Source organism: Salarias fasciatus, chromosome 18, assembly GCF_902148845.1.
Source record: "Salarias fasciatus chromosome 18, fSalaFa1.1, whole genome shotgun sequence".
Lineage (NCBI taxonomy): Eukaryota > Metazoa > Chordata > Actinopteri > Blenniiformes > Blenniidae > Salarias > Salarias fasciatus.
The window spans coordinates 14,706,153-14,729,179 of NC_043762.1; the positions used below are offsets into that span (position 1 = coordinate 14,706,153).

Here is a 23,027-nt window from a genome sequence, read left to right on the forward strand (position 1 = left end):
ATTTATCTTCCATCACCTCTGGTTCATCTGAATCCCTTTGGGCTCCCACGAGTCATCATTACAGAGTAAATACACTCCAGACAACACACACAGGACACACACTCATTTGCTTTTGTGTGTTCATGCTGTTTTTGTGACGCCTTCCAGTTGGCCAGTCTTTTTTTGTTTATGTGTGACTCGTTTTATAGCTGAACACACTGAAAAGACGCTGACTGAAGGTCTTATCACTGCTTACTCAAGGACGCACAAAACAATGACGAAAACACCGACAGCAGGAAGAGGCAATCGAACAGCTCAGAATAGACCGTGACATTACAGAAAAAATGTTTACAGATGGCTTAATGCACGTTTTAAATAAAACCATTCCAACACCTTATAAAAAGTGACACTTTTTTAACCTCACATCTGGAGAGAGTCTAAACAAAGTGGAGTTGGTTGTACGCAAATATATTATTCATGGGCGCATGTAATATTCCTTCAGATTCGGGGACTGGTTACCTTCCATTCCCAAGAGCGGCAGTTTGATTTCCCTACGGCGAGAGATATGAACATCGGAAATGTATGGAAATATATACATGTTTAATGTACGTGTGGGAAAGGTAAATCTAATGACAATGTACCGTACTGAGTTGGAATCATTTGAATTTTTTTTTTTTTTTAACCCTTTAAAACACTTTCACCAGCAGGTTTTTAAACCTCAGGTTATAGTATATTGAATGAACTGTTAGAGCTGAGCTTGGTACATTACAAACCTATTTATTAATGCCTTAAATATTAACCAAACCTATTCTTTAAGCTTCTGTTTGCGGTCGCTGTAACACAGCCGCAGCCCGCCAGTCATTTCACATTAATGTTTTACAATTATTCTACTTCATATGGTCTGGAAATCCCTCTAAGCAGTTAATTATGAAGTTTGACTTCTCAGGGATTAAAGCTTAATGAGGCCTTAGAGCCTGTATGAAAGCGGAGCGGTCTTTCTGCCTGCTCTCTGTCTCTTTCCTACCTTCTTGGCAGAAGGCGATGGCGTAGTCCATGACCCAGCTGACCAGCGCCATGAGCAGCCCCAGCAGAATCAGGAAGATCCAGTCCTCCCCCACCCGCGAGATCAGGAACTTCTGGCAGCGAGATGCGCACGCTGGGGGGGGGGGGGGGGGGGGGGGGGGGAACAGAGCAGAAAGGGGAAGAGGAGAGTGGAAATCACCTGAAAATAAGCCGTCTTTGAGGTGTAAAGCGACTGCAGAGAGAGATACCGGAGACTCGAAAAGGCAGAGTGGCTTACAATAAGAAAGAATGTCAATGGGACTGAGTGGAACACTAAGCAGTTTGACCAGATTGTAGCCCAGAACCAGTTGGAGCATTTTATGTCAAAAGTGGTATGTCTTTCTTGGCTGTCTGTTTCTGCTCTGTCATGTCAATTAGATTAATAATAAATCATAAAGTACTGTTTTATGGCACTGCAACTTTGGCAGCGATACACCGCTGTTTCACTATACTGCTGTTTGTTGGAGTTTCTCAATAATCCTGAACAAACTCATTGCTCCTGACGGCAACATTTAAATTGTTTACACTGATGATCACTTTGTGTTAAAAGTAATTTGGTCCTTTTCAGAAACACCATACTGCCTGATATGGAAACTACAGAAAAACATCCAGTGAAACCTCAATGAGCAGAACGGACAGAGATATTATACATTTTCCAGGCATGAGAGCGCGCTGACAGAGGAGGTTACTGAGTGGCGAGCGCGATGTGGGCGGGGACATCACTTCACCTGAAGCCTCTTGAAATGCAGAGACAAAACAAAGCTGGGTCATAGTCATAAATTCTGCCATTACATTACAATCTATAACTCCGAGCTGGGTCAGCTAAAAGAGGCACCGCTGGACTCATTTCTTCCCTACTTGTCTGCCGACTCTGCCAAAGCCTGGAATCCACTCCAGAATCCAGAGCATTCGTAGATGTGAGCATCCCCAGAGAGGTTCAACATGAGCTACTGACACATTTTCCAGATCCATACTTCATGAAATCATGAAAGTCGAGATATATCAGGTTTTGTTCTGCCTGTAAAAAAAAATTAAATTTGTTGAATAAAAACAAGGATCAAACAAACTGTCGCTGTAAAATTAAATGTATTGTTTGTATTAAAAGGATTTTTTTTTTTCCCATCGGTAAATCCCACTATGTGGTCAAATGTGAAAAAAACCAAATCAGCCAAAAACAAACATATTGATACTTCTATTTTTCATCTTTCTACTTTTAATCAATTAGTATTATTTTCATGTTATTTTTTTAATGAGTGCTTTCAATTTGGTTTTATTGGATCTATTTTTAACAACTATAATCTAACAAATCTATAAAACACTTTAAATTATTTTTAATCGCTCATCCTTAAAATGCAACAAAATATTTTTTTTCCACAACGGTTTGATGGTTTTCTGCAAGTACAGAAAAAGCGTGCGCTCCTCGTTCGATTTGCATGCTGCAGTCTTTTTGTTCGTCTCCTGCAGAAAAATACCAAAACAACAAAAAAGAAAATGAAGCATAACTGTGTGCACAAGCCCAGCAGTCAGGCCACCTGCTGGACAGCAAGTTGCCAACAGTGATGCACATAAAGCACGCATGCAATCAGGTCTGTGCACACATGGATGCACAACCGTTTAAAACCAGAAAAAATCTGGACATGTCCCGGAGAAATATTTAAAGACTAATCTCAAAGAGAATCTTATGCTACCATATTGTCTCTGGATGTTAAATTCTACCTTCACACTCCAGCGGACGCTCCTTTATGGGGAAAATCTGGGGAAATTCCCACATCTTCTGCGTCTTTATTCATTTAGCACGCGTGCACGCACACGTGCACGGTCTGGCACCTGCAAAGCCACATACCAGCGCGTGCATCTTGGCTCGCTCTCACATCCGCAGGCTCAGTGGAGTTCACAGATGTCTTCCCCTGATCTCGTAATGAAATCACACCCAAAGCCAGACTTTTTTTTTTTTTTTTTTTTCTCTCCACCTCTGCTGGTCCTGCATTGCATCACTTCACACCACCGAGCTTTAATTAGGAATAACGCTTTCAAAAAAACGCAGATATTCCACTGGTATGTGTAAAATATGCACGTCCTCTAAAGGTAATGCAAACTTAATCAGTGATATAACACACCGTGGATCAGGCTTGGACAGAACACGGGGATCTGAGTAACATCACGCTATAAAATCTCCATGAGTCAAAATAAACACCGTGAGGCAGTTCGCGTTTTTAGCTCTCCATCATGACCGCTAACGGAGCCTTTAGCTGCATGTGTAGGCTGCCTCTTTCAAAAGCTCCGGCTACTGATCTGAACTGAAGCACTCACTCACAGTCCATCACCCACAGAGATGATGTTCCCACACAGATGCAGGAGAGGAAAACACTAAAACTCGCACTCCCACTAAAAATCTGAAGGCTCTCTCTCTCTCTCCCCGTTTGCATTACCTAAGACAACGGCTGTGCCTGGCCGGCCCAAGAGTCTCTCAACAGATGAGTCTAAAAATACAAACACCTCCTGATCCACGAGCACACATGGCAGACAGTGAGCACACAAATCACTCTGGCTGGCTGCTGATCTGAGAGTGATTGTTTTAAATGGCTTCCATTACAGCCAGCGAGCCGGCCCGGACTGATGTAGTGTAGCTTTCACCTATGGTGTGATCTATCGCGCTTTAATCAGATCACTAGTCACAAGGGCAAAGAGGCAGAAACGGATCCTGGAAAGCAGCCATTGCAGGCTCACTTGTGTAAGCAAGCACACGGAAAAGCAAAAATCCCATCTCTCTTTTACTGCTGCACTGACTCAGCTGCGGAGCTGAAGACATTCTGGCGAGGTTTAACAAGCCACTGTCAGGTAACTGTTGCCTCATGAATGTTACCCCAGCCGCCTCAGCCACGTCGCTTCTCATCTGCGGAATACGAAGTGTTGTGGAACGAACACAACTGGACAAAAATAGCAAATTATTAGTCTTTTATAGTTCCCGATTTGAATATTTCAGAATCAGAAACTGAATTCTGATTCTGACGTGCAATACAAGGAGATCTTTTGACACTAATTTCAGAAAATGCAGGGTATCAGTAAACCGACTGACCGTAATTCCTTTTCCTGAGGACCTACTAGGCCACCACTCTCTGATTTATATCTGATTCATTATTTCTCACCAGGAGTGACCAAAGGGCTGCACAGCATCGTCTGCTCTCGAAGCTGTGTGGCTGAAATCAACAACAAAAACTAACCTTCCCACTACGTCTAAAACATTAAATGAAAACACAGTAAAAGCAGATGCTACTGTCAAACACACAGCCAGGAGGAAAGCTTGTTTCTGAAATCTTTTTCTTCTTCTGCATTAACTATTGGCGCAAAATGATCAAGCAATTGCATTGACTGCATTGGCTGCTTACCACTCACTTTATCACCCAGCAGCCAGTTAACTTGGATTTTATTCGATCGAGCGTTATGATATCCATCTCTGGGAGTTATCCGTCAAATCAATATGATGCAGGTGAAGAGGATTTCATTTAGGCAGCTGACAGCTTTGAAAAATGACAAATGCACCATGTCTGTCCAAAGACAACATACTGGTCGTTGAGAAGCAAACACACACACACACACACACGCTATCTTGTCACTCCATTACTGTTGAGTACATCGGTCTGAAGCGCAGCTCGTCTGGTGCCACTCCCTTATCTGCAGTCATCTGGGAAGGCCAGACGTAAAATAATCTGACAGCTCAGATCAGCGTTCTGCTCACACAAACGAAAACACACACACACACATACAACAGCAAACCCACACATTCTGCATGCACACAAAAGACAGACACACTCTTGGCTTGTGGCGGCCGGTAGAGGGAGCCGTCTCTGACATTGAGACGGCCCTGGTTGGCTGGAGGTCGTTGCTCAGATCAGTCACATTTAATCGTGTTCACATCCTCTCCCGGTCCCTCGTGTCAAATCGCCGCTCTGCTGTACTTTAAGACGTCGGTGTTTTCACACAACTTTCATGCTTATCGGAGCGCTGCCGCCTCGGGCTGCTCACACACACACACACACACACACACTCACACACACTCACACCGGATGCACTTTTGTTTTGGTCTGACCTTGAGGACACGTTTGCACTCTGCGCTGCAGCCACACTCGAAGGGTGCAGGAGGCACAGGGGTTTTCGTTCCCTTCAAAGGTAAAGCTGGGGATACAAAATTCCCCAACTACTCAAAATTGAAACGCTTGGCCGGGGTCCTTGAAGTTCCACGGAAAAAAAGTGAGATATTTTCACTGGTGCTCCTGCAGACACTAACAGACTGACTGTAGTGTTACTGTGCCATACCTCTGTTTATCTTAACCCAGCCAAACACACAAAGAAAACTACTTCAGATTTTTAAGTCACATCAAATCAATTGAAGTAAAGCAGGGCTGCAGACGCTCAAACACTGAGAGTCAGACTCATGTAAAATCATTTTGAGATCAGTAGAAGAAGCCGGTGCGTATGATGGATCATCACTTACACTGGCACTTTGCACAGGGGTCCTTCTCATACTCCAGAAGATCGCTGGCACGACTACGAACACTGGTGGTCCTCCGCAGTCCGGCGGCATCCCGCACCCCGCCGTCCCGCAGGCGCGCCGCCTCCTCCTTGGCGTACACCCCCAGCTCCTGGGTGTACCGCCCATACATCTACGGATCAAAAAAGAGAAAAAAAAAGTGATTTATTAGAGCATGAAAGGAGAGACAGACGAGAAAGAAACCTCAATGTGACACAACAGGATTTACACTTCAATTAAATCATTATATATAATTTGAATAGTAAATTAAACTTGTGTAAATGATTGATGTTTGAACTCAGTAAGCGCAGACAGGTGGGAGAAAATTCACTAAAAACTCTGCCGCTTGTCTTCAGTCTATTTTAGCAAGAAAGGGGGAAAAAAAATCCACTCGGTTTGACTCAACAGTCGTGTAATGACTTCTTTTCAGACAGATGAGCAGACAATAAGCTCCACCTGTCAGCTCCCAGCTGATTAGCTCTGCAGGGCTGTCACACAATTGACTCCTAACAATGAGAGGCGGAGCTCGCAGCAAACTGCTCACAATCAATCACGTATAAATACAGCGCCGAGGCAAAGGGTGCCGTCGTTGCAGCTCGGGCCCGTGCGTAGTTCCTAACACCATGATGGAGCTTTTCAGGCGTCTGTTTGGTGTTGTGGTCGTGGCTGTTTTGGTCGGTGGCGCTGCCGCCCAGCATCACGCGCCTTACCCTCCTCTGCCGCACCAGCCTCCGTTTCAGTGGCCTCAGCAGCTCTCAAAGGCTCCTCCACCTGCGGCGCCTTTCGATAAATGTCAGGTGGAGGAGGGCGAGAAGATCCGCTGCGGGAGTGCAGCTCTCACCGCCGAGCAGTGCGAAGACATAAACTGCTGCTTTGATGGGCGACAGTGCTACTATGGGAAAGCAGGTACGTGCACTCCGCGCATCGGAAAGAAGAATCGCCATGTTGACAACTGGAGTAATCCTCCTCTCTCCTGCAGTGACGGTGCAGTGCACCAGGGACGGCCAGTTTGTGGTGGTTGCGGCTCGAGATGCCACTCTCCCACCCATAGACGTGGATTCCATCAGCCTGTTGGAGATGAATGATGACTCTTGCGCGCCGGCTGATGCCAACTCTGAATTTGTCATCTTTCAGTTCCCTGTGACTGCATGTGGCACTATGCTTAAGGTAGGTGGTGTTTCAGAGAATGCTTGGATCTTATTTTATTCATAATCAGAATCTTCCACCTCAACTAATGCACTCTGGGGAAAATTGAACTGACTTTTTGGCTTTCCCCAATTATGGGCATGAAGAAACCAACTTTTAAAATTTTCTTGGTCATTTAAGTGTTTTTCTTTTCTAATGTGAGCATTGCTGCAACGCATTCCTAAACTGCAAGCGTTAAACCTCACCGCTGACTTTCTGCAGGAGGAAGATGAAGCTGGTTATGTGGTGTACGAGAACCACATGTCGTCGTCTTATGAAGTGGGAATTGGCCCGAGAGGCTCGATTACCAGGGACAGCCATTTTGAGTAAGTTCGTGTAAATAATTGCAGACGCTGATGTTTATCTGACCCACTCAGCTCTGGTGCGCTCGAGCACAGATTCCCACGTCAAGCGACACCCTGCACTTAACCTGCAATTCAGGCCCATTTTTCTTAATATCTCCCTGAAGTGGTGCTTGGAACGGAATGTATTCTGCAATTCACTCATTTGCTGCTGGCAAACAAACTGGTTTTAATCTACAGAAGGTTTAAAACAGGTGGTGTAATTTGAATGCAAATATCCACATGTGATGCATACTGATGGGACAGCTGTGACTATAAATCAGAACTAGAAGTCATTTTCTGTTAATGAAATCCCCTGGAGGATTAAAAAATCCAAGCTCATGGTTTCCTACATAAAGCTCACTTGTGTAATGTCTCACTGAGCTGCCACGATGGGCACGAATATGCCGTTTCATCTTTTTACATGGTTTTGTGTACCGAGATGGCCGTCTGAGTCTCTGGCGCTGCCTGCAGGTTATTGTTCCAGTGCAGGTACTCGGGCACATCTGTGGAGGCTCTGGTCATGGAGGTGAATGACATCCCTTCCCCTGTGTCGGTCGCTGCTGCCGGACCGCTCAGAGTGGCGCTCAGCCTGGGCAGTGGACAGTGTCGTCTGAAAGGATGTGTGGAAGGTGGGTAGCGCAGAACGCCTCGGAGAACGATGACGCTCGGCCGTGACGGAACTGCTCTCTTTGCAGAAGAGGTAGCGTTCACCTCCTTCTACATGCCGTCCGACTACCCGATCGCTAAAGTCCTGAGGGAGCCGGTCTATGTGGAGGTCCGCCTCCTGGAGAGGTCCGACCCAAACATTGTTCTGAACCTGGAGCACTGCTGGGCCACTGCTGGTCCAGACCCCGACAGCCTGCCACAGTGGGACCTTCTGGTTGACGGGTAGAAGAAGCCGATTATCTGTACGCTTCTGTTAAGTTTGTTTTGCTTTGTGCCAAGTTTGAGTGTCGTTGCTGCAGGTGTCCCTACCAGGATGACAGGTATCTGACCACCTTGCTGCATTTGGACGAGTCGTCCGGTCTTCAGTTCCCCACACACCACAAACGTTTCATCGTGAAGATGTTCACGTTTGTGAACAAAGACTCGTTCACGCCTGAGAAGGACACGGTACGACAGCAGTTATAGATGACTGGCGTCAGAAAATGAAGCTTTGACCTGATTTCTCTGCCCTCTTCCAGGTGTTCATCCACTGTAACACAGCTGTATGCTACCCAAGCAACACAAACTCTTGTGAGCAGCAATGTTTCAGACAACGTGAGTGTAACCCATGACGTTATTGCCCCAATGGGCGATTCTCTGCACTATTTACTTAACTCTTAAGTGAAGTTGGCAAATCCATTGAGGTAGCTTATCGGTAACTAACCTTGGTCATTGAGTACATTCATACGTTGGCAGAGCTGATAACGACTGTATATTCCCATGCAGGAAGAGCTGCTACTATGAAAACCAATTCCTCCAGCCGCCTCGCTCTGGTCTCCAGTGGTGAAGTGATCCTGACGGAGAAACCTGACACACCTGCTCCCAGCTCCAAAGTGGAGAGATAACATGCTGGCCATCACTGTCTTTTAATAAAGCTTGTTAAAGCTCATGCTTCAGTCTCGTCTGACTTGCTGGCTGAAGGTGATTTGCTCTAGTAGAGCCACTAATTTGTTTCCTCCTGCCTGGTTTGTGTGAGAAATCACAGGGTTGTTGGACTTGGGCATTTTGACATTCTGTGGGTCTAGTTCCTGATGACTGATGCGAAGTTGCAGTATTAAAATTCCATGCAGTAGACTAGATGGGACAAAGTAGGTCTAGTATTAAATAAACCTGGAGTTCTATGTAGTGGCTGCACATGGTTTAACTCTGTTAAAGTGCTCACTTTACCATGTAGACCTCACTGGCACGCAAGGCCAGAGGTTTGTTATGCTACCTGAACGTCATTTAACCTGTTGAACCCTGTTCCATAAAGGTTTAAAGTAGATGCTCACATGTCAAACTGGTTCATCGATTTTCTGCAGCCCTTGAATTCATCATGTTCAGGTGTGTTTTGAAAGGGTAAAATGACTAGTGAACCAGCGTCTGACGGCTGCCTTCAGGGTTTATTTCTAAACTGCACGAGGTGACAGGATTCAGTTCTCAAATATCCCGGCTGGATAAGCAAAACACTTTAGTTTCTATTCCCACCCTCCCCTGCCAGTCCTTGTCAACGTTTATTCTTACAAACTGCTTGATGTAAAATTTAGCACAGAAATGCTGCCATAATTTGCAAATCTGATCAATGTGTGAACACTGTTAATGGAACTCACTGAGACTATGGCAACACTTGGGTTTTTCAGCGAGGTTTTAAGAGTCGGTATTTGAACATACATTAAATACTTGGCTTATAGGTGCCACCAGGGCAAAGTGCAGGACTTCAACCTCCGAGGGTTAAAACCAAAAGGCTCAAAGACCAATTCCTGACATTTAAGGATGTAGTTCTTGAGATTCAAAGGAATTGAAGTCGTCAGTGAGGAGCAGGTATGTCAGATGAGATGAGGAACATTTATAGGTGAACAATGTTGAAGCAAGTTTTCCAGTAGAACTGGCCTGGACATGATTCAAACCATTTTATTTCCTTCCTCCAAACCTGGCCGTCTCCCCAGCCTGCCCCGGCCACATTAGGATGAGCATCACGACTCCTCCAGACTCGCAGCCCGTCTCCTTCCCGCTCTCCCCATCTCCCCTCTTTATTTTTTGATAACGGTCCCTCTAGATTTTCTATGTATGCTACAACTTGCAACATCTCTCCTCCACTGCTCTGTGCACAACCTTTTTTTTTTTTTTTTTTGGTCCAACTCCTCCACCCCCTCCCCTCCTCTCATTGAGATGGGCATCACGACTCCTCCAGACTCGCTCTTTCTGCTCGCATGAACAGGAGGTGCAGAGAGAAAGCCGAGCAGCAGCCGTATAGGATCCGTGTGGCTGAGGAGAAAAGGGAGCGGGCCGTGCTGTCAGAGATGCTCATCTCTCCCCGCTTTAACCTCGACCTGCTGGGAAGCATTAAAGCAAGACGCAGCTATGCATCATGCTCAGACAGCAGCGACGTCCCAGCTATGTGCCACGCGGTGAAATCCTCACAGGGATCAACCGGTCGGCGCGAGATGACGGGCAGGAGCGGCAGCAGCTGCTGAGTGGATGCACATAAACATATCAATGGAGTGAGAATGCAAACAGGTTCTGCCACTGGTTGAGGATGCTGTCAATTAAACTGCTGGACACTGAACAAGCAGCGTGCGTGTGCTCGGCATGCCAAATATGAGACGAGAGATTGACGCAAAACGAGCCGCTTGGTGAAAATCTGTGTTGTTTGAACAAAAAGTGGTCCTTTTCAAACGTGCATGTTGATCTTGCCAAATGCTGCATTCACATGGACTCTGATGTTTGCTGTTTACATGAGTGGATACATCTCATTAGAACAGCTGTGTTGTGTGCATAAGTGATGAGTAGCTATACGCACATGTAAAGAGCTGTGTGGGCACTGCGATGATGTACTGCAGGGGTGTGTTACCCCGAGGGGGGGGGGGCAGGTACGGCAGATCCTCCACCATCGACATGAAAACTGAAAAACTAATTATCTTCAAATGGAATGAATCTGAATTTCACAGATAAAGATCACAAAGTGCTTGACAGAAATTAATTACAGAAAGACAATTTATGGATGTCAATAAAATACAAGTATCTAGAGCGAAACGGCTGAAACAGGGGATACCTGCTAAGATACAGGTCTTGTGTTTCATATGTATTGGAGTGGAGTTCGGCAGGGGCGGGAGTTTTAACATACGTTCGACTTTACAGCCACAAACGCTGTTTTCATCACTTTCCACCAAATACATCGTTTCGGAACCATACACACGCTGAGCCTTCAAAAAGAGAAAATAAAAGCTCCTGAAGTTGTTTTTGCTCACAGCTGTATCTCAGGTTGCATTTATAATTTAATGTTTGTCCATATTTTAAAACATGTTTAGCTGTTTTCAAATCTTGCACCTTTCTACCCTTTAAAGTGTTTAAAGCTCCCAGCAATTTTTTTTTTTTCTTTGAGAGATTTTTTTCATGCAATTTTAACAGAATTATTAAACAGGAATTGAACTGACTGGCTTTGAAAACCCTAAGTATGCATAAACTATAAAGCTCCTGCAAAAAGCTGCTGTAATGTTGCGAATCATCGTCTTCCATCTACTGAAATACATTAAACATAATCAGATAATCATACAGATTAGTCTGACTGTTTCCAACACACACACGTTTGGCAAGAACCCATTTTTGGAAAAAAATCATGCAACATTTGCATAAAGACTTTCCAAGTGGAAACAACAGAGGTTGTATATATTTTTGTTCTTTTATCTTTGATGAATCAACCTGATGGAGAGAATACTCCACATTTTAGTGGCAGGATTGCTTGTATGATGTAAAGATTGTTTTACCAGACACTTCGTAGTGGGAATAATGCCAAAAACAGAAAACGTGTCTGCTAATACAAATTGTGTAAACTTGATCAGGAATATTAAACCAAGCTGTCTGCATTCAATAAGAAGATTCAAAGTGTTTGAAAATATTGGGCTTTGAATAAGACTCTCCACATAAAATAAATGGTCATGCTGTGCTTAGCGTTATACTGATGGCTGTTGATGTGGATAATATGAAGAACTGTGTCGATGAAGCCAAGCATTCCAACAGTTTCACACAATTTTGTCGTCACTTGTAAAGCACAGCTGCAGTATTTCCACCTGTTGAATCAGCCACTAATTACAACGAAACTTCCCCTTTACCTGCCCTTCAGGAAGACTTTATAATTAATCGTGACAGAGACGCTCTCAGCTACCAGCGACAGGCGTTCTGCACTGGGAAGCCATCGTGGGAATTCAGCATTCGCTCATACACGCTCTGAACGGCTCCATTAAAACCTGTAATCTAAGAAACAAATGTAAGAGGGAAAAAAAAGGTGTTGCAGAAACAGACAAAAAGCATAATTTCATCTATACAATCACCAACATATCTCCACAGCTACATCGGGAAACGTGTGAGACAGTGTTGCACACACTTTATTCTGAGAGATGAAAATTTATTCAGAGAAAATTTCTACTTTCCGCACACAAACACGCCACCAGTATCAGACGTACTCCCACCAGGACTATAAACGGGGCCTGTTGGTGGGTTTGTTTGTTTTTTTTTCCTTTTTCTGCCCTGGCTTCTGTGAAAGCAATCACTGGCCATCTGGAGCACGGCCCCCTGGGAGAGCAACAGGTGGGATCCTGTGGGTTAAATGAGCTGTTATCTGTAACCAGTTTGCTTCCCACATGACTGACTTCTGCATCGACATCAGTCAGTTCAACCTCCCACGACGTCTCCCCTGAACCCGGCTCAGCGGCCTCGTCTCACAAGAGCACTGATGTCAAAAACTGAAACGTCACTTTGATTTAAATAAACAAATCAGGAAGATTTATATCACTGTAGGTATCAATGATGTGATTCTGTCTGCTGTGGTCAGTTTTAATTTAGAAGTTTATCTCAGCTGTTCTGTTATCACTTCCTCTTTATGCTAATTAAATATATTTCTTTGAAAAAAGAGCAAACATCCAGGTTATAAATCATCTTCCTCCCATTAGCTTCAGCTGAACCTAATGAGCGAATCAGTCATCAGACTGACCCACGCAGCGCCGACACATAATGACAGATAATGTCTCCCAGCCGTGTTTATATCGACAGCACAATTAAAGTAATGCGAAGGTTATTTCCAAACAAACAGTAAGCTTCATGACTAGATTTACGATTCAGCGGGTAAGGATGGCAGGATTTATTAAGCAAATATGCAAGAATATGATGGATGGACAGATAATAATAAAAGCTGCTAATCAAATACATTTTTAAAAATGACTTAATTGCACAATTTGTGTGAAATACTCACTAACGATCACACTTGATCTTCATGTTTAAAATTCGGGCATTTTGAATTTGAGTATGAATGGATTCTGCATGGAAACATCAGTTTTTTTGTCTTCCGTCAACTGATACTTCAATATCATTTCCCTTTTGGAGCGACCTGGTCAGGAAGTAAACCCACTGAATTTTTTGTGGCACGTTCAGGACATCTATGGAAATGTTTACTAATCAAACTCTTGCCTGAAACAATGAAGGTTTAAAGCATAAGCACTTAGCTTTTTTTTTTTTTTAGTACATATTTGAACTTATTCTAAAAAATATAAAACAGAGCTTTTATCTGCCACCTGTTTCTGCAACGTCCCCGTGATATAAGCAGTGTTTCTCTTGGAGAATCCATTGTGTGATTTACTTGAGGTGTGCTAGCTTTTGCTCCTGCCGGTGCTTGTTGTTGTTGTTTGTTTGGCTGCTGAAGCTGCACCGTGTTCAGCAGCTTGTCGCTGAATGTTTCTGTCGGAGTTTGGAGTTCTCGGGGTTGAGTACAGCTGCCTGCTGGGGCCCAAACTCAACATGGGATGACAAAAAAGGAAGATAAAAGCTGATATATTGATCTCTCTGTCGTCGTCTATGCTGGATCCTTCTATTAAGTAATTTTGTCACAGTGTTCTTACAGGCATTTGATGCATTCTTCACTCTGAAGCGGTCTGGTGTCGTTGAATGGAATTGCAGGATTTACTGAGTTATTGCGTCAACTCGATGAAATACCTGAATTTGGATTAGATATAAAACAACCATTCTCTTCCATCTCTACACATGATGCTTTACAAGAAGAGAGAATTACCTACAGTTTATATAATAATAAGCTGTCTCTTTGAGTTGGAATGGATTATGTCGTGTTTCTAATGTTTTGTCCAGGAGGGCGGTTAAAAAATAACGTGAAAAAATAGTAACATATTCTATTAAATAGACTAAGTCCAGTCATCACAACAAGATTGAAAAAAAAAAGAAAAAGTTCTATCTGATCTGATTTCCTAGTCTACAATAATAGTGAAACAATGAGAGGTGTTTCCTCATTTATAGGCTCATCCAAAATATATGCAGTCCTACTATTAGGAACAATTAGAGAAAATAAAGTCCAATGAAAAAATGAGAAATGCTTGTAAAATATCTTAACCCACTCTATTAGAAAAGCATCTCTGCAACAGCACAGTCAATATCGACAATCACGTTTAGCTCATCCTGCTGGGAATCCTGAAAAGGCTTATTAGGACGGAAAAAAATCAATTGAGTGAATTTAAAACCACAAACTTCACCTACTAAGCTGTTTAATGCGCTTTGTGTCTTCAGATTCTGCTGGAGAGCAACAAGTTCATTGTTTGTGTTCTTCCAGTGTCTTTGCAAAGCGAGACCGATTCATCACTGGGCTCTGGGCTGACTTTCCCTCAGCAGCAGGACCAGCTCCTGGACGGGATCGGCCACCGGCTGACTGTTTAGCACAGTTCGCTCACCACATGTCCGCCAACTGTCCACTGTGTGAGACCCCCCCCACCCCCTCCACCCGCTCCGCCACCTTTCTAAATCAGGCCATGTGCAAAGCCTAGCACAACAGATGAACTCAAAAGTTCTCTATTATTCAGCAAATCCCCGCAGGATAATTTATTCGCTGCGAGGAGACTGCAAGGACAAATATTTGACGCGCGAACGACAAAGGCTCTCAAACTTTCATTCGCACTGCATCTTTTTTTTTTTTTTTTTTTTAATAAATACATATTCATAAGACGATTTTAATCTTTTCTTCTTTGTAGTGCATTAAAGTGACGGCAGCCATCACTGCAGGGGGAATGATGGATGCCCCAGACCCTTAAACTCCCTCCGTTCTGTTGTGGCAGCGTGATTACTTAAGCGCGTGCTGAGTGTGTATCGATGAGATCGGGGATGTAACTGAAGCACTCCAGCTAATATGAACCCGCTGGCCTCTAAGGACGGGACTGAAAATTGAATTAGAGGAGGAAGAGACCAATTTGACTCGTCCCCCTTGTCTGGTATTTGCATTAACATGGGTATAGCGTGGAAGCTGCTTTGAGAAGAGTTACCTCTGAGTCAGAGACCTCTCTCTCTCTCTCTCTCTCTCTCACACACGCTGAGAAATAAACATGCCGAACCTCGATGCGGACTTGTTGTGTGTGCGTGCGAAAAGCAAAGACAGACTGAGTGAAAACACGCCGTAACAAGTCTTAGCGGAAAGCAACACAAAGGATGGAGGGTGAGGGGCGGAGGGGGGGCGGAGGGGGGATGTCAGGGAGACGGAGGTGTCGAGCAGACAGAGTGGCATCTTGTCAGAAGAAGGGCCGGAGGGAGGAAGCTGGTTGTTTTGCCTATATCGCAACACTCATCTACAGATTTACAGTTTTAAAAATGTGCAATTTACATCCCGTTTTGAGACACAGAGTCTAAAAGGAGCGATTGCAGATCTGAACTGATATCCCATTAAAAATGGACTGTTTGAGCAGAAAACAGGAGAATGAAGGGTGGGTGATCACCTGGGAGAGGGAACACGAGAAACCAGATCCAGTCACTTTCAGCTTGATCCAGTGATTCCAGTCTAAAAGGACACTTTAGCAGGACACGGTCAGAACGAGGACACCGGACTGTGAAGGCTTGTTGAAGGACTTCAGCTCATTTGGAGATCTTCTCAATTACATACTGTAAAAGGCTCAGTTTGACACTTTCCACGAGACCTCTCCATTATTATATATGAAAATCAATACCATTTTGTTGTTTTGATTTTCAATGCTAAGCTTCCAGAAAGTCACAAAGCAAGAGGAAACATCAATCATGCAACATTCCAAAACAACATTGTTGAAATGCTCAATTAATAAATATTTTAATGACTGCCCAATAAAGGTTTGGATACAAACAACTACAAGGCACAACGACAGAGTCGTGTCAGAATTAGAAAAGGTTTGAAGGATCTTAAAACACTGGAGTTTCATTGGTGACTGTGGAAATGAAAAACTACTCCAGGGCAAAGTGAGAAAGGAAATCTTCACACTTGAACAATTTAATATGCATATGGCGGCTGTTACTGATTTTCCATTGAAGACATATTAATGAAATATGAATAGATTTGCATTTCTGAGCTGTAAGTCAAATAAAAAGAAAAAAAGAAGATATAATTCAGTGAAAATGAGGAGGGTAGAAAGAAGAAGGGGAGTGGGCAGAATATATCTGTCAGTTTAAAAAACTGATTTGCTTGTTAACCAGAGATGCTGATCGTGCTGCTTCACTGTATTTCCCATTTGGCTTCTCTAAAATATATGGCTGTGGAAAGATTACAACTTTTTTCTGAGAAAACTGTTGGGCGCCATCAATCAAAACACCTCAATCCACAAAAATCCCCACATGGTGATGACTTTCCTATTTGTTCTGAGCTTTCTGCAGTTGATAAAATTGCAACGTTTCCCCTTGTTTAAAATATCACACACTGCAATGAGCAGTGATTCCTGCGCAGGGATATTTATTATTATTGTCACATTCTGTTTGGATTCAGACAGAAGGCCTTTTGGATTCTGCACATCTAAAGCAGATTTGCATTTTGAGGACAAAACCATGAGCTTTAGAAGGTTTCCGTTTCCCTGTGCATCACTTTAACCGCTCTCTGCTTGTCATTTCCCTGTCCCCACAGGGACGGCTGAGATCAACAGCATGCTGCTTCAGGACGCCCTGACATTGAACTGACAATTGAATCACCTGTTCTACCTGCTGAGCCTTTAATGCACTAAATTCAATGCAGATAACTTATACATATTCAACATGAATAATCCCAAGTAGTTGTCTGACTTGGATAAAAAGCAAGTCGTGTTTCATATTTCTATAGTTTCCAGACACTTGCAGGTTAATTTATAATCATGTATTCAATGAAGAAATTAAGAAGGAGTGATTTACTGCAGGATCCGTATTTAAAAATATCTTCTCTGCCGACAGTAACTTTCTGTATTTCTCTTTTAATCCATTAAGATCTGAAACTTCAGTTGCTTGTACCCTTAATGATTGTATGTGCTTCTCCTTTTAGAGCTGCAGTTGACATAACTTCAACTATATATAATGACACATTTCATCAGTGGTGGGTTATCAGAGGGGGGAAAAAAAAGTGTTTGACGTTGACGTTCTGAAGACACGAGGTGTCCCCGCTGCTCCGGGACTTGCTGGGTTAATAGATAGTTGCAGCAGACGGAGTGGAAATGTGAGAAAAGAGTGCAGAAGAACGACGTCTCACAAATGTCAAGCCGGCTGCTGAAGTCGGCCATAAAGCGCTGGTCCGTAATGTCACGCTACTTAGTCACATTTCAAACATATTGTCATGTAATAGAACATGAAGCATCAGATTGCAATAAATTACCCCAGCTGTACATGTGTAGTGAACGTGGCGTCTGACGCAGAGCATTAAAATTCGGCTGGCACGTTCACGCATCGTTAAAGTGAAAAGGTGTCAGTAGCAATAAGTCGTGGAGTGTCTGTGTTGTCTCCCTAAAACTTCTGTCTGACAGCAGGCAAATCGTTCACTCTGCTCATCAATTTACATGAACTAGACCATTTTTTTCCAGTATTTGCTGATGTTTATTCTTGCACACTCCCCCTGCTGTTTTTGTTGCATCATCTGGGTTTCCATTCGCTTCTGATCGCACGTTATTAATTCCCTGCATTTTCTTGACAGATTCACCAAAGTGTGCAAGTATTCGAGCATGCTGAACGACATTTAAGGGACTTTAAAGTGAGGCTCTTTGGTTTATGCACACGGTAAAATGAGTCTATTCTTAGACCAGAATGAAATTAGATTGATTCTTTCTTTTGTGTCTGCAGCGTCTGCAGCGGCCCGTTCAGTGCTGTGCAGGTAACAGCACTATTTGCAAGTGACAGGACCAGAACTGGACTCATGCCAGCTTCTGTGTGGGAGAATGGACAGAATGCTGACTATGAGCAACTGGACCCCCCTGAAGACAAGGCACATTTGTGTGTGTGTGTGTGTGTGTGTGTGTGTGTGTGTGTGTGTGTGTGTGTGTGTGTGGAATAGAGAGAGGAGCTAAAAATACCAGAACATACTGTAAATGTGTACAGTATCTGGATCTTTTTCAGATGCTTGAGCTCTCTCCACAAAGCACAAGCACTACTTCTAATTGCGGCCGCACCAAATGGAGAGGTACAGTCGCAACTGTTCGTCTGAAAAGCGACAAATCCTTCCGAGCGATGGAAGTAAACTGCAAGCAGCATGTCCATATTTACCCACTGCTCCATTGTACTTTAAACAAACAGTACAAAAGAGAAGTGAAGACAACAGATCTCACACTGGAGGGTTTGCTTCTTCTGTGGAGGTTGTTTTTGCTCACTGCTGTTCCGTCTGTATTGTTGTAAGTCATGATTAGTGTGAGGGGAGAGACGCATCCTTTTGTTCCCGATTGTTTTCTGAAATTATAAAACAAATCATAATGGCTGTATTCCAAGTTGGCGACAATCAATTAGACTGCAATGTGTTTCATTTCGACAGCAACTCCAAGGTCAAATACAAATGACTTCCCTTAGTGGAGTTTGCTGATACAAGGATAAAATTAGGATTTGTCTTCTTTTTTTTTTTTATCCCAGCAACATTTTAGTTGTATGAAAACTGAATACTGTCCACTGTGTTCGCCATTATCCAATTCTGCTGATTCACTGAATGACAAAGCAGTTACTTCCAGTTTCGACCACGTCACTCAGAGCCTGCGCCAGTCAGTATGAGTGTCAGAAATCACATATTATAATGAGAGACGTTTCTGAGAATCCCTGTCAACCAAAAACTGGCTGATGGAACTTCATTGAATTGATCTAAACTGAACGGTTCCAGTATTACACATGCTATTGAACTAGTGGCACTATTTGGGTTGGTAAATGTAATAAATTTACATTAGTAGGTTGTAGGAAGATGCTATAATCTAGTTGTTAACTCCCACCATGATTTGAAGAAGCAGTGAGTAATTATGATCAAATTCTAAATTTAGGTGATTTGCACAAAACTGGCAAATTTGGAGGAAAAAGAGAGAAAAAAATAAAAACCTGATGCAACAAAATTCACATCATAGATGACAAACCTCAAATTTGTGTTTCGAGTTCTTTCACACACAGACCAGACATCGTTTACATTACGTTGCAGCAGTGGCGCGTGAGATCTGTATTTACACAGGTACTTATCTTACATACACACAAACAAACACACGCTTTGTGATTTGCATTGATTTGTATGAGCATGTTTGATGAAAAGTCTATAATCAGACCAACAACGTGACCCGTCTGCCAATAGTTTCACCGAACTGAAGAAAACAAGGACGAGCCTCCTGTTCTGCACCACCGTGAGGATGATTCTACATGAAATGTTGCAATAGTGAGGTTTTAAATATTTATCCATATTGAAATAGGAGGGATAAAAAAGGACAGTGGGAATAGGTGAGTGTCTTCACAGTCAGTGCAGCAGGTTAATCAAACACACACATGGGAAAGGCAAGCAGCATTTGTACTGTAAGTACAGTGGTGTTTTTTCATTCCTTTCCATGCTGGTGGGGTGGGGGGGTGGGGGCTGAGGTTTTTTTTTTTTTGTTTCCTTTCTCAGGTGGATCATGACTTTGATCCTCCATGCAGTGAAATCTGAAGGCCGCCTGCTGCTGAGGGGACATGAGCCGCGCCGTCACTAACATCTGCTCCGACAAGCGATCCAACCGTGCGCTCACAGGCGTGCACGGAAAGTTACGTATGCGTAGGTGCGGCGCACGCCCTCCCACGCGCACACACGTTTACTCACAAACTCACCTCGCACGCAGGACTTAACTTACCCACGCTTCTGAAAAGAGAGAAACACATGCACCCTATGACACACGCAGACCTCCCACACCGCTAATAAAAGGCTTTTGAAAGAGGCTTCAGATGGAAGGCTGCGCCACTCCGACATCCAAGTCGCCGTCTGCCTCGTCTCCGGCTTTACCTGCTCCCTTCCCGGCGGGGAGGCAGCCAGCCACTACCTGCCGTCCCAGCATGCACCGCTGCCTGACAGTCGTACGAGCCACTGACCCGTGCGCCAAAACACCGGTTGCCTTCCGACTGTCAGTCGCTGTTTATGGAGCCCGGCGGCGACCTCGCACGCAAAACAACGGCTGCTAAATGAAATAAAGACCTGCGTTCATCCCACACTGCGTCTCTCATGAAAATCGCTGGATATAAATAACCTGTTTTTCTGTTTTGCGCCTACATTCAGATAATGAGTTCAGCGAAGTTAGCAGGGATCATAAAATGCTTTCGCAGCAATTTCCAGGAAATGCAGCTGGTGCAGCATCAGCGCACAATGTATGAATGGGTATCATTTACATATCCGAAAATTGTTTTCTTCAGGGCTGCTCTCATAAGCACTGTGGCCTTAACATGGGCGTCTGTAACATGATCGCATCAATCATCCAGTCATTCATGTGATACGTTTGTGTTACCTTCCACATTTCATCATAACAGACTGTTAAGCAGCGACACTCACTGACTGGAAAACCCAAGAACCAACTGGAGCTTTGAATGAAAGGTTTATTTTTGTCCCATTGTCTTTGTAAACACTGCATCCTATCGGCTCCTAACTCTATTAAAAGATTACAGCCAGAAATGTATATAGACTGGAGGGAATTGGCATTTTTGAGCACAAAAGCTGGAGAGGAAGCGATGACATTTCTGTGCTCGTTCCTTGCGGAGAAGTTATCAGATCGATCTCTATATTTCTCTATCTGCTCTGTGTCATCTGCTCAGCCCTGCCACGGCACGAGTGCCTCTCTGCTCCCAAAATCCAAGCAAACGCAAGAATGAAAATCCTCTGAATTTTGCAAATACAACACAAAGGATCCTTTTGTCAATATTACAATCCAATTTTAGACCGCAGCTACACGGAGCTCTTCACTTATCAGATCGTTTTGGTTCCTATCTATCTTTCAGCATCGCTCAGCTTTGCAAGATTAAAAACACATGCTGTTTCATTTTAGGGAACACATCAGGTGAACAGTGCTGCCACTTTGCACTCTGGGAAACAGAATTCAAGACACGTGTTTGCATGTGTGAGCAGAAACAATTTGTCTATTTCAGAGTAATGGACTGGTATGCAGGGAGTGAATGACAAAGCCATTGATCTGAAGGCTGTGGTCAGAGCAGAGGGTGGGAGCAAGACAGCACGTTCCAATTCTCAGAGACTCTGACTGCCATTTTGCATTACTATTGATCTTTACACCGAGACACACAGCGCAGCATCGATCTCAACACCAACACAAGCAGGGAAGAAGGAAGAGAGAGCACCTCTGTGCCACTAGAGTCTGGCACAGCTAACCGAGGACAGACCGGCCAACAGATAACCCGCGGTTGTGCACTTGTGCAGATGCATGCACAAAAAGATGAAGAAAGGAAAGACCAGAAAGATATCTGCAGCAGCACACAGTTCGGTGCCTCTGTGTCCCTTTATCTGAATATTGATATCCCTGTGTGAAGGGCTCCGGGGTGCCACTGTCAGTCCTGCATGGGGAGACTGGTGCATGAGGCAATTAACATTCAGAAACCCTCTACTTTTAGTTCATAACTAGAAGGGACCACAGCAAACAAGGGTGGAGGGACAGATGACAGAGGGATAAATGAGGGGGGCACCAGATCTGCAGGAGAAATAAACCAGATAAGGGAGAAACTGGACGTGAGCAAAATACATTAGAGCTCAGTAAAGCATTACAAAGCTCTAATCTATATTTCAAGGTTATTAACATCTTAATAATGACCCATTAAGCCATACATAAAGTGATCAGAGATAGCTATACACGAGTTTCTTAGGCTGAACAAATTCATCTGACATGGTTTGGTGAAATCTAAATTGATAAGAATTAATTATGTGGGTGGGAGCAGGATGAGGCTGGAAGTGATGCAACACCTGTGGATCAAGGTGGGAGCAGGGAGAGATCACCCAAAAAACTAAAACACACACACAAAAAAAAAACCCTTTAAATATTAATACTATTAATATAATAATATTAATAATAAAAAAAAGCTGTCCTTTCGAATTAATACAGGATTATTAAACTGGGTGGCTTCACCATTCCTCCACACAGCCGAGCAGGCAGCAGCTGCAGTCGCATGAAGCCGCGCGCGCCCGACGCACGACTCCCAGCTTCATTCATGGCCTCACCCGACACTCACCAAAGTTTGTTGGTACTGGAGCGTCCGGTTCTCGGTCTTGTCCTTCGCCATCGCCGCAATATCCTCATTAAAGACGCCCCCGCCCTCCCCCGAAGAAACCACCCCCCCCGCCCCCCCCTCCTGCTGAGACTGTCCGGGGCGCGGATTCGTTTTTAACGTGCGCTGCAGGACGCGGCGCCCGCCGACACACGTGCACGGAGTAACAGGTTCTCGAGCATGAGCCCCCGCTGCGTGATGCAAAGCGCCGGTGCCACGGCGCGCGCGGATGCGTGTGCATGCGTGTGTGCGCCGGGCAGGAGTGTGTTGCGGTGTTTTTCAGCCGGTGAGACACCGCCTCCCTCCTCCACGTCCACCGAGCTGCTCTTGTCTCAGAGGACTCAGCGAGCTGGACGAGGATGCTACGTGGGCTTTAATTTTTTATTTTATTTTATTTTTTTCTCTCTTCTCGTGTGTGAGAGCGTGCATGTGTATAGTGATCAGGATCGATGAGCAGAGATGATTGACACGAGTCAGACTGGGAAATTGGGAATGGGCTAAAATGCCAGCCCATAAAAGGAGACATACACTCACTATTCACCGCAACTGGCAACAGATTCACCAATAAAACACCAATTCGAAAACCAAAACAAAAGCATGTTTCTGTTGGAGGGAGTGCAGGGAGAACATGCACGTGGCCCCTGCGCAAAACTGCCATCTTCATTAATCAGGAGTGCTAATGACCACATCACTGTACAGTCCACAGACTATACTAATTGAAAGTATGCAACTAATGACAGAGACTAATGCTTTCAGTTGCCACTGGG

General features: G+C 44.1%; 2 protein-coding genes across 2 annotated transcripts in view; one reads left to right on the forward strand and one right to left on the reverse strand.

Annotated features, from left to right (window-relative positions):
- clcn2a (chloride channel, voltage-sensitive 2a) overlaps positions 1-22,301 on the reverse strand; it is a 43,679-nt gene extending 21,378 nt beyond the window's left edge. The window contains exons 1-3 of the mRNA XM_030115675.1: positions 22,225-22,301; positions 5,534-5,702; positions 1,004-1,135 (exon numbers count right to left, since the gene is read on the reverse strand). Of these exons, the coding sequence (XP_029971535.1) occupies positions 1,004-1,135; positions 5,534-5,702; positions 22,225-22,275 (352 nt within the window). The 5' untranslated portion in view covers positions 22,276-22,301. The remainder of the gene's footprint in view (positions 1-1,003; positions 1,136-5,533; positions 5,703-22,224) is intronic.
- Positions 5,969-14,493, forward strand: LOC115404909 (zona pellucida sperm-binding protein 4-like). The gene is made up of 9 exons (XM_030114260.1): positions 5,969-6,475; positions 6,549-6,736; positions 6,977-7,080; positions 7,570-7,727; positions 7,794-7,986; positions 8,064-8,211; positions 8,283-8,358; positions 8,530-8,636; positions 14,347-14,493. The coding sequence occupies exons 1-9, from the start codon at positions 6,193-6,195 to the stop codon at positions 14,491-14,493; spliced, it is 1,404 nt and encodes a 467-aa protein (XP_029970120.1). The 5' UTR covers positions 5,969-6,192.
- Positions 22,302-23,027: the final 726 nt, after the last annotated feature.

Bases quoted from the DNA above. Each gene is read 5' to 3' on its own strand.
- LOC115404909 (XM_030114260.1), top strand. From the start codon at position 6,193: ATGATGGAGCTTTTCAGGCGTCTGTTTGGTGTTGTGGTCGTGGCTGTT. The intron at 8,359-8,529 runs GTGAGTGTAACC...ATTCCCATGCAG, and splicing joins GCAGCAATGTTTCAGACAAC to GAAGAGCTGCTACTATGAAA. The intron at 8,637-14,346 runs GTGGAGAGATAA...TTGTGTCTTCAG, and splicing joins CACCTGCTCCCAGCTCCAAA to ATTCTGCTGGAGAGCAACAA.